Consider the following 12,097-nt stretch of genomic DNA (forward strand, 5'->3'; position numbering starts at 1 on the left):
GCTTCGAGCCTATTAAATTAATTCTGAGTTATTATTCCATGTTATCAGATGCACTTTTGCTCTGCTTCCTTTTTTCTTTTGACAGTTGGTTGCTGTTGCAGCATGAGCCTGCCAGATTGTTTCATTATTTGTGGTTCATAAGCTGAACTAAAATCAGAAACACTCATTAACTATATTTTGGGAAATATTACATGTTATTAGTCCCTATTAAGTGTTGTTAAAATAAGTTTTAAAAATATGGCAGACATACTGTTAGTGCATGGTAAACGGTGGTTTTTGAAGATAAAGGGCATTTGTGGAAAACAGTTTCCGTAACGCTCTAAAAGTGTGCAGATATAAGTAATTTTAGTGGCTTCAGATTATACTGCAAAGCTCTATGTCAGATTTAGTGAGACCAATTCCTATTTCAGATGCATCCATTTAATTTTTTTGCACCACCAGGATTTATAATACATCGTGGTTGCACATTGAAGCAAAGCATGCAGATTATGTGTCATGTGTCAACAATGGGGAAAGGCGTATTTAAAGAAAAAACAAGTGTTCAAAACGATAATGTCACATTCATGCTGAAAGGCATTAATATTCAAGGTTAAAAAAACAAAATTCTACTATTGTGAGAAATGAGATAATAATGATCACATAAGTAAGGATTGGCCTGGTTATTGTGAATAAGGTGACAAATGAAAGTGTGGAGTATTTGCAGGAAATATGGACGAGAGAGGCCGGATGTCATGACACAGCCACAAGGCACTGGGCAGTGAAAGAGGTTTATTAAAAAAGCAGCAACAAAAACCCCCACAAAAAAACAAAAACTTGATACCACTATTGTAAATGTGTAGCAGGGATCTGTAGGGTCACACTGAAGCTGGTTCTGTGCTAGAGTTAACCAGTTTGCTGTTAGCTGCCATATTCTACTCCCGATAGCAAGGATTGCAGTGGGACACATACTGTATCATAGATTTGGTCTCAGAAGCATTGCTGTCATGAAAATAGGCTGGCAGTTTTAGTCAGGTGTACTAGTAATTAATTGTATTTTTTTATATCTGTGATTTTTATGTTGTGACATATCAAACTGTCTGGTGTATAATAATATATATTGAATAGCTATGTGGACAGCTAAGTAGGAAATTGATTATTATTGCATTGAAGCTAGGTAACTTTACTGGCCCCAGAAACCGTCAGCATCATCATCTAGCACAGCGGTCCCCAACCCCCGGGCCTCGGACCGGTACCGGTCCGTGAGTCGTTTGGTACCGGGCCGCGAGAGTTGAGGCTCAGGTGTGAAATGTATTGTTTTCAGGGTTTTTATCGGTTTCCAGCGTTATTTTGTTATCGTTTTTATCGTTTACTCGGTTTTCGTGGTCTTTTCACGTGTGTTGTGAATAAATCTTCTTTTTTTCGGTACCGGTACTAGTTTTATTTTGTTGTATTTATCCGCGACACCTTAAAGGCCGGTCCGTGAAAATATTGTCGGGCATAAACCGGTCTGTGGCACAAAAAAGGTTGGAGACCGCTGATCTAGTGGTTTCTTATGTGCTTCATTTAGTTAAATGGAGTTTATTTTATTCTATTTTAATCATGTAGGAGACGGGAAACAAGCACATACTTTAGTAATGGGTAAAGCTCATACTTCTAACGCTGCTGATAGTATCAAATCATGAAGCATACTTTGAATTACTTTTTTGTTTTGTTTTTTTGTGTCATTTGATGCATCTGACATTTTGATACGTGAGCTTTAGGGAAGCCTCGGAAATCATTTTAGGTCATGTTGGCATGTGGTTAACACAAGCTGTCAGCTTGTCACACACTTGAGCCATTTACAGTGCTGTGGTAAAATATATTAAAATATTTCTTTATATTTTGCAAGGAAAATGAGAAATGGGTGCAGCAACTTATTGAAAAGATTACAAAAATGCATCTAAATAGGCAAAACCAGAGTTTGTACAATTCTGATGATCTTGAAAGTCAATATATACACTATAACAAAGCTTATTCATGCAAACAGCCTAACTCTCTTGCAATTTCTTTAAGGAGTCTAAGATTTTTTTTGTTGTATGTCAAGATGTTTCCACGCTGCTTAAATAATCCAGAGATTGTCAGCTCTGAGGATGTCAATCCATGACTGATAGTTTTTCGGTTTACTTACACAGATTTGGTAGTGTGTTTGACATCATCGTCATGCTGAGAAATGTAGGCATTTCCAATCAGATGCTTTCCATGTGGTATTGGACAGAGGAACAAAATCTGATGGTACTTTCCTGCATTCATAATTGCATCAGTCTTAAGAAGAACACTGGCTGAAATCCAGCCTCAAATCATGACTGAGCCTCCACCGTGTTTTACAGAAAGCTATAGACACTCACTGTTGTAGCTCCTTCCTGCTTTTCTCTGTACATACTGATGACAGTTTGAACCACAGAGTTTAAATTTCATCACTTCATAAGAGCTGTTGCCACAGTTGATTGCTTATGTAATCTATCTTATCTCAGCTTTTCTCCCAACTTTCATTTTTTTAAGAATTGCTCCTTGACAGTCAGCCATCCACTGAGACTATTTCTTTTGAGCCTATGGCAAAAAGTAGATCTTGGCTGGATATTTATCCATTTCTTAAGAAAAATGTCCAGCTACTGTTCTTTAGGTCAGCCATTTTTTCCTCCAATTGTCCAGTTTCTTCAAGCATTTTAAGGATTCAGCCAAAGAAATGCAAACAAATTATACATTTTAGCAATAGGCTGACTGTTAAATGGCCTAAAGAAACAAAAACATTGGAAGGAAATTGATCAGAAATAATAACTGGGCTGAGAATCAGTGCAAAAAGTAGCCAAAGCAAAGTTTAGACCTTCAAGAAAGCTTGGAGAACTATTGCTCTACTTAAAGAAATTAGAAGACTGTCTAGCTGCTTGGAAACAAAGAAATGAGGGGAGGCTCAAGACTTTTGCACAATACTGTAGGTATGCCCTGTATTTTATTTGGCCAGTCTTGACAAGATTTTTGTCATACTAACTTTCTTTTTCATATTTTTTACATACTCTGTTATTATATTAACATGACTGGCATTGTGTTGGGGGGGCGGGTGTGAGCAACAGCAGGAAACAGACCACATGTGAGTCTTTTAATGACATTCAGGAAGTTTGAGAGAGGAAGTGGTGATGAATGCTTTAGTCACACAGTGGAAGAAACACATTCACTCCTTTAAAGCCCCCTCTGTCATCAGCCTTATTCACGTGTATCAGTGGATGAGATCTGAGACATGAAAATAGGAAGTTTGTTTTTTGGCTGCCTCAGTAAAACTTGTATGACATGCATACATGTCATGTCCATGTATGCATGAATCATACTTGGGATTTGCTTATTCGACAGTTAGGATGATTCATGAGTAGATTGCATGTTCTGACAGAGCTTCCACTGAGCTTGATGTAGGCCTAATGAAAGAAGTGTCTTTACATTTTGCATGTTGTTGGACCAACATCCAGTTAATAATGTAGAAAACACAATGTGGAGAGGCTGAAGCCAGATGAAAAAGTGTCTTTTATTTAATTTAATTTGTTTTAAATGAACCTCGTGTGATAAAGGATGGTCAGTGAAGGGAGGTCAGTGCTAGTCAAGTGAGACAGGCTTAACATGGGTGTGTCATGGATGAGTCAACATTTAAAATACAGTGGTAGAATTGAATGTTACCGATATAGTCACTCCTGTGACATTTATAAAAGCATATTATTGGGCGCACCGGGACTATTATTTTAAACATTTTGCTGCCTGGCTCTGGTGTTACGTACAGTTTCATTACACACCATTTAGTCAACAGCCTGCAGATAAAAACAAGGTCATGGTTCACATGTTTTTGCACTTGTCAGCAATTAGGGAAAACAACTGCTATAGCAGGTGTGAACATGGCATGTTTTAAGCCGAATTTCAGAGGAAAGCGTCTGCTGCAAAATTCCTCTCGCGGTTGGAAAAAAAATGTTTGCCAGATCAGGTTCATTTCAGTAGACTTTAAAATACAAATGACACTTTATGTGATGTTATGAACAGTGTAAAAATATCTCCTTCTTTTCTTACAAACCTCAGCTCTTATAATGACCACATATCTTGCCACCTTCAAGGATACAGTAAGAATTTGCTTTCAAAAGAGATGGAGATAACCCGAGGGCAGTACTGTGCTAGTCCCCAGTCACATGGTCAGACCATCCATTGTGGAGCCATTCAAATCTTAGCTGTACTAGCTTTTGTGTGCTTCCTCTTTTCAGTATCTGTTTTGGGAATCTAAGCAGTACCAGCACTTCCACGAGACTAATAAGGCTACCACAAACTCACACACTTTTAAAGACACTCACAGAAACGTGCTGCATTCCATTTTTAAATTAACTGCGTTTTTTTCTCAAACCTAAATAAAATAAAGCAAAGTAACCTACGTCAATATTAAACACTGAGGGAGAAGTGTTTATGTCAGGTCTTTTTTAGGAGAGCAGCCTTATTTTATGAGCTCGATTGAATCGTTACTTCACTTTATTGAGATGACAAATGTGTCATTCTGCTCTATGCCTTTAATATGTTTTTCTGTTATCTGCTGTCTTTCGTTGTGTGTGTTTTTGTCTTCCCGTGTGTGTATGCTTGTGGCAGTGCCTACAGTAATGACACTATGAGCCCTACATGCTTCAGAAGCACGTAGGGCTCATAGGAGTCAGAATCTTTCAGATTTGGCAAGTGTTTTAATATCGGTATTTCTGTTGTTACGATGTACCACTTCATATGTGCTCTCTCAGTCTGACTGAAAATAAAACACTGATTCACTTCTCACACTGAGACACTTGTAAATTTGCTCACAAGTCTGGAAAGACATGCTTTGTGGCAGTGAAATCTTTTTTATTTGTCTTGTCAAGCTATTTTTTATTAATCTTTTTGTTAGTTATGATATTGTTAGTCTGTAAAAATCAGACTATTTTCCCTTAGTGACATCTTCAAATTGCTAGTTTTTATCAAAGTAGCAATTCTCCGAATTCCTTCAATACATCTCTCAATAAGCTCCTTGGCTGTGTAAAACTGACTGATGTTAATAGACCTGCTGTAGATATTAATCTCCAAAGATGTTCAGAGATTTCAAAAATCTCTCCGGGAAGTGTCGGAACCGCTAAGATAGAAAACATGTAGTTTAAATAATAATCACACTCAAGGCTATAGAGCAGATGTTTATTGTCATTTAACGATTCAGAAAGAATTATTGGAATATTGTGAGTGGAAAAGCACGATGAGGGAACTTGTATTTCTATGTGACAGCTACATTCAGTGTGATAGTAAATGTGTTCTAATTGAAATATAAGTCACATTGATTGCCAGGTTTAAATTGTGTCTCAGTGTCTTTTTTGCCTCTTTTCTCCACCTCCATGCTTTGCTTGAAAACATTATCCTCCCTGTGCAAACATACGGAAAACCTTGATATATACCGTCAAGCAGAATACGTGCGCACTGAGAAATCTTTAGCTTAGGCAGTGTCTTGCATTATCTCTGTGTTTGCAAAAGCAGTCATTGAGAAGCCATTGTAACAGGATTTATTTAGATGAATTAATTTGTTTTGACTTGGTCTAATTCAGTTACACGGACCGTATTCTGTGTGTCTGATGCCACTCCTTTCAAACTGACCAGTACATTGGTAGTGCAGCAGATCTTATCAGATTACACAAAGACAAATTATGTAATTTTGTTGTTTGATATGACAACGACGAGCAAGCGTTACCCTCCGATGTAGTGTGACAGTTTTGCGGTGCTTTGTTTTTCTTCGGAGGAAAGCAGCTTTTTAGCATAATCCACACAGTATCTCTAGATGAATGGTTTTCGAGTGGCAGCTCTAGTGTACTCTTTTGAAATGTTGAGGAGCAGCAGACCAAATTTGAACGGCCTTTATACTGACATTTAGAACAGGTCAATATTCTCCTCGTGTTTTTAACTGTGGTTTGACAATGACCACAGACATGTAACTGTGGCTATCTGTGTATAATCTGCAGTGTTCAGACAGGTGTACTATGTTGACGTACAGGTTTCTGAATGCTTTACTGAATTGAGGTCATCACTGCTAAACTGCTGTGTTTTGATAATGATGCGTTCACAATAATTCGTTTCTTACTTGGACACAAAATTAAGATAAGCATGTATTTTAAGTAAGTTTCAATGCAAGCTGATAACTCATGTAAATGTATTTTTATTTACATAATGTGAAACCACAACAGTTGCCTCAATGTGCTTTATATTGTTAAAAAAAACCTCTATATTAATAAAGAGATCAAATATTTTCTTTTTGACCAAAAAAATATTTTTCTGTTGACAATAACTTTGTTAATTTAAATTTTCTGAATAAGCAACAGAAGTTAAACAAATGAGCGCCTAATAAAACACAAGGTTTGGTTTTTTTTGCTGTGCTACTGATGCTTACTTGCCAGCGTTCAAGGCTAATTATACAATTTTCTTAAAGTCTCTTTCATCAGCTTTGATTTTATTTCCCCAAAATTTAAAATTTTCTTGCTGAAAATCAGGAATCGTTGCTAAAATCTGCTAGAATGTAGATGAACAGAGCGTCTGATTAAACAGGGACACGAGGTAGTTTAATGAATTTACCAAGAACTGTCAGAAGCACTTTGTGTTACAGGCCTTACTGCCAACAATGGCTATCTCACAGTAATTCTTTTTTATTATTAGAACTAATTAAAGTAACAGCTAATTTCCTTCTAAACCCATTTTACAGTGGCATCGTGGCTACTGATTTTATAGTGATAGTTCCAGTGAGTGAGTTAAAATGACATCACGCAGATGGTCTTGTTTAATTGGTTGAGTATAACAAGCGTTGCTATTTAAAAGATATGCAATTATAGTCACTTTGAAACAAAACTAGTCTTTTGTCCAGCCTGGAAAAGAAACGTATTTCTCCTTCCACCTGGTGATATTTTATATCTTTACACGAATTAATGTAATACTAACATTAATTGCAGTTTGTAATATTAATTTTAACATTTATTGTAGGAAATATGCATACTTGTATGGTTTTGTGTCCCCAAATTGGTTCTCAAGTTGTGGGATATTGCTTTGTGTTTTCATTTTTAAGGATCTGCATGGACTCATAATCATATTTGATTAAGGAGGGACCCAGAGCTAATTTGATTAGGTTATTTAGAGAAATATGTGTTTGGTAATAAACATTTATTATGATGAAAAAGTTTACTTTAATAAGCGGGAGAAGCCCAGAGGACATGCAAGCTTAATTGTTAGATGTTAAATTGCAATGTTGCGATGTTGCCAAGATAATGGGCAAGGAAAGGCCCTCAAGTCAAGGCAATTAACCAAACAGTGGTTTGATTGTTGTTAAATTGATTAGAAAATGTTTAAGTACTCCATTTGAAAATTAGCTATTGTTTCACACAGTTTTAGGCTGCTAGAGAATGCTGGGCTTAATGATACATACGTACTGAGTTACAAATGAGAAAAGTTGTTGCTCGGGTTAAATTATTAGCGTTACACATGTTGGGAAGTGTCATGCTGCCTTTTTAAAAGCAATAAAGGCTTTCACAATACCGAAACAAATACCTGGACATCCCCAGCAGAACCCTCTATATGTAACGCCGCCTGTGTTATTTTAACTTGAAAAAACAGCTTAGGTAACACTGCACATCGAGACTTTGTTCTTTCTAGTCAATAGCTTTATCTCCCAACTGTTGATCAGTTGTAGCCGACAAAACTAGTGATAGATATGGCAGTTTGAGTGTCTGCTCGGTGTTGCCCAGAGCGACAGCCGATGAAGACACACAGAGGGAGGTGCAGGTTAGCGCCAATCTGTTTGCTCGCCCCAGCATCAGTAGTTTCCTGATTAGAATAGTGGAGAAATCCGCGGCTGGAGGCAGGCTTTATGGCCATCGCTACCCCACATCTCCCCACTCATTAGTACTTTACAGCCGAGCGCCACAGCATATGGCAGCGTTGCTACTGATTCCCATTTGAGGTGTGTTTCAAATGGCTGTCCCTTGCCGAGCCACAAGCCTTTGGCAGTAGCCATTCTTAGTGTGTCTGAGATGAAGATAAATATCTGGATTAGGAGAAGCGGTTGAATTTTTTGGGCCACTGTCACCACAAAGGATGCTCTTCAGAACACAAATTACAGGAATAAAAGAAGCTTTTGGTGTTTAATTGTGTCATGCTGTAACTACATTCCCTGGGAAAATGTATTATTTTGGGAATACACAAAACTTTAACCTAGCAGTGCTAACTTGCATGTTATTGGGTTTTTCTGGGTTTTTTTAACCTGATGTGGATGTGTTTGATTATGGGTGCTTTCTGATGGACCTCATTTTGTGTGCTTGTATTTGTCGTGTTCATTCTTGAACACAAACGTTTTTACTTTTACCCTATTGTCTGGGATCATCAAGTGTTACCATATCCTGCATATGCACATGTACAGTATTTGCTCAAGACAGGAATGAGCTATTGCCCTCTGTGGTACCAAGACAATTTGCACATGTGTTTTATGTATTCTCTAATGTATGCAAGCATTATTAAAAATTTAATTTGGTATCTCAGAGGGAAATGCAACACCATTTTCTACTCTGTGATACCAAAGAGAGAGAAGAAAACGCTGCGGTATCCAGGGGACACTGTACATGTGAAAACACTTGAGATGGGACGACGTGCACTTGCCAGTGTTGTCGTTTTCTGTTGGATTGTTTTTCACACTGTGCCCTCCCTCCAACAGAACATACACATAAAAACATTGGCTGATGATATGGTAAGGTGCTTGGTTTAATTTTGGTGTGATTAGTTTTGTTTTACATCCTCTCACGTTTTCTTATAGCTGCATGGGACTTTTAACTGAAGTATATGGATGGATCAAATGTGCCAGAAGCAAATTGTTTAAATTGCCATTTTAACTGTATATGAGTTACATCATGTGGCAAAATGATACAGTGGGTTTTTACACAATAGCAAATAATGATAAGTAGCGCTCCGTGAAAGACATTTTTTATTGTAGTGCACTCTGCACCAACAAGGTCTGTTTGCCTAAATTTTTCATTATGAACATAACTTAGCCCTCAGCATCTCTGCTTTTGTAAGCAGGTCATAGATCATTTAGTGTGCAATTATTAGTAGCACTTCTGATTAGATGGTTTTACCTGGGGCCTTTTTAATATCCTTAGTTAACAAATAGCCCGACGCATGTAGTATTACATGAGTTTTGGGATGTACAGCCAACATATTATTATTACGTACTACTGCTGCAATAATCAGCTTTCAGTATGTTTGATCCATCCGGTAATACTTCAGTATACTGACATTTGCGACATCGTGTATGTCATCATTATATGTCTGTCTGTTAATTTCATTTATATCTGTTCATTCATCCAGCATGTTCTCTCCCTTTGATAATACTAACAGTGACTGGTTGCATGCAGTTCATATACTTTTCTGCTTTTACACTTAATGTTACTGCATTCATAAGAGTAGGATTAACCAATTAATATAAAAAGGAATGTCTCTTAGTACCCTACCCTGCAAACTTGCAAAGTGGCATTGTATGCTAGAATCACTTGAGCATAAACTGAGCAATCCTGTGGGTTTGACGGTAAGTATATTATTTAGTTGCTTGTTTGTTTTTTAAGTCAAACTGGAATCTACAAAATACAGGTGTTTGCTGTATGCGGCAGATATTTTTTGTAATTATTTTCTTCAATACAAAGTAAAAATGAAAGAAAAAAAAACTAGAGTTTTTTTTTCTGTTTTAACCTCACTTTCATTTGTTTGCAGAAACACATCTGTTCCTGAAATCAGTGCATAATAATCGTGCTGTCTTTTGATAGCAGGAGACAAACTTTCAATCTAGTTGTTTTAAAAAATGTTTTTTTTTCTTAATGATCCATATACTTTATAGTCAAAACAAGCTCACTGGCAGTGCGATATTTTAATATGTCAATGAATCTGTTTTCTTTCAGCGTGATCGTATTACCAGTTTTAGGAAAACGGGGACGAAGAAGGAAAAGCTCCTGATACAGCACCCAACAGATCCCCTGTCTACCCAAACGGAACTTCCTGTTCCTCAGCCTCTTTTTGATGAGCGGTCCATGAACCTCTCAGAAAAAGAAATCATTGACCTCTTTGAGAAGATGATGGTAAGCTTTGTGTTTCTCTTGCAAAACGTCACCTGCTGTACTAAACAACAGTTTTATTACAACCGCTAATTCCACATAATAATAAGTAATGAAAATTTCACTATGAAGCACAGTGCTGTTATTTTGAGTATGTGTGGAGCTAGTTAAAACAAAAAAGGGCTTGAAAGGCATTTTTTATATCTATATTTCACTACAGATGCATTCTTGTTTTGCTGCTGGGGGATGATAATAGAATGATTGCTCTCCAGACCGACCCTGGTTTTATACAGTGTCTCTTAAAAAAGTCCTTTCAAACAGGGATGATATGCTGTTCTTTTAACTAAATAAACAATTTGATTAGCATTAACAACATTATGATTGAAACCAGGATCCCACAGAGCTGTCATCTAGTCGAGACAGCTTTATCTGTGGATTTAGAGAGATAACTGTGGTCTTTTTTCAGTGCTTTAACGTTAGCATCAATCCAGGACTTAAAAACCTTGGTGTAACTTATACATTTATAGAGTTATGTCCATACCATCTTTGTTAAAGCCCCACAAAACAATATTAGGATGACACACACAACCTTTAGTACCTATGTGTTAGCATGATATCCTTGGGGTAATGTAGACAACTCCTGCAACTCCTTCTTACTGATCCTCATTTGAAGTAAACGGTGTGCAATAAATTAACCAATTTTTATTAAAGTCTATTTTCTGGAGTTTACCGTGATGCTTAAATTATTTTTAAATAGCTTGTCTTTAATTTTAAATATCCAGTAATCCCATGGTTGTATTGACACAACCATTTTTATTTACCTGTATCTCTGCTGTTGTCGAAAGACAATTATAAAAGCACCACTAAACTATAATGTAGCACCGGATGACATATATGTTCATTATGAAAAATGCAGGCATAGATTATTTTGAAACAACACCACAGTCTTAATAATGGTGGAGGCTTTCACAGTCTCCAGAGATTAGTTAGTGGAGGAAAGAAGCCAATGCTTGTGATTGAGGAAGTATTTTGTGTTGTTGTTCTTTTTTTAAATTTTTTAATTAACAATAAAAGAGTCGCTGAAAATTACGTGGTTTATAATTGATTGTGTCAGCATCATGTGATTTCTCTCCTGTATCATGGTGTTTATTTTGCCCAACCCTGAAGAAGGCCTTTTTCGCCTCAGGTGAGACACCCGGGCAGTACGGGTTACACAGGAAACTTCAGCGTTGTCTCTCTAATTTTGCTGCGTCTGCATTGCAGCTCTAATAATGTCTCAGTGACTGAATCTACATTGATGTGTGACATGCATTCATACTCGTTTCGCCATAAATTTGTATTTTTAAAAATACTTGTGTACAGATTGCGATAAGTTGCCCAACAAAGTTGCAAAGCAGTATAAGCAGATAGGGCTGCCACGATTAGTCGACTAGTCACGATTAGTCGACGCGTCGTTTGAAGCTTTGTAAGATCACAAAAGACGCAGGAATAAGTAGTAGGATTTAAGAGTGTAATAACGGACTGAAACTGAAGATGGCAGCACTGCATGTACAAGGATGCCAGCTGCCGTTAAACCCCGAAGAAGAAGAAGCTGTGTCCCAGAATTCATAGCGCAGATAGTTATTTTTAATATTACTCTTATTATTCTTTCTGGGTCACAAAATAAACGTTTAACATATTTACATATTTTCAGGCGAGAATGTAGCTGTGTAAACCTCAAATATCTGCTCAGTTTATCAAGACACCACATATTTTCAAAAGCTCTCCTACGTTTTCGGAGATGTCTGTTACCCACTAGCTCGATAGCTAGCCGGGGGCGAGGCGAGGCTAACTAGAGCCGTGAGAACAGCGGACTCCCGGCAGATCGTCTTCAAACCCACGGCCGTCTTTCGCTGCTCAGGTTAAACATGATATATGAGTCACTTAGATAACTTAAAAATGATGTTGTTTGGCTTTTTTTGTATTTTATTTGTTCCTGAGTA

The 12,097-nt window shown here is 37.2% G+C and overlaps 1 protein-coding gene across 1 annotated transcript in view; it reads left to right on the forward strand.

The window, feature by feature from the left end:
* diaph2 (diaphanous-related formin 2) overlaps positions 1 to 12,097 on the forward strand; it is a 357,023-nt gene that overhangs the window by 5,424 nt on the left and 339,502 nt on the right. Inside the window, exons 3-4 of the mRNA XM_013908245.1 lie at positions 8,729 to 8,761; positions 9,963 to 10,139. Of these exons, the coding sequence (XP_013763699.1) occupies positions 8,729 to 8,761; positions 9,963 to 10,139 (210 nt within the window). The remainder of the gene's footprint in view (positions 1 to 8,728; positions 8,762 to 9,962; positions 10,140 to 12,097) is intronic.

Source organism: Pundamilia nyererei, unplaced genomic scaffold (genome assembly GCF_000239375.1).
Source record: "Pundamilia nyererei isolate P.nyererei 1_Seehausen unplaced genomic scaffold, PunNye1.0 scaffold00008, whole genome shotgun sequence".
Classification (NCBI taxonomy): domain Eukaryota; kingdom Metazoa; phylum Chordata; class Actinopteri; order Cichliformes; family Cichlidae; genus Pundamilia; species Pundamilia nyererei.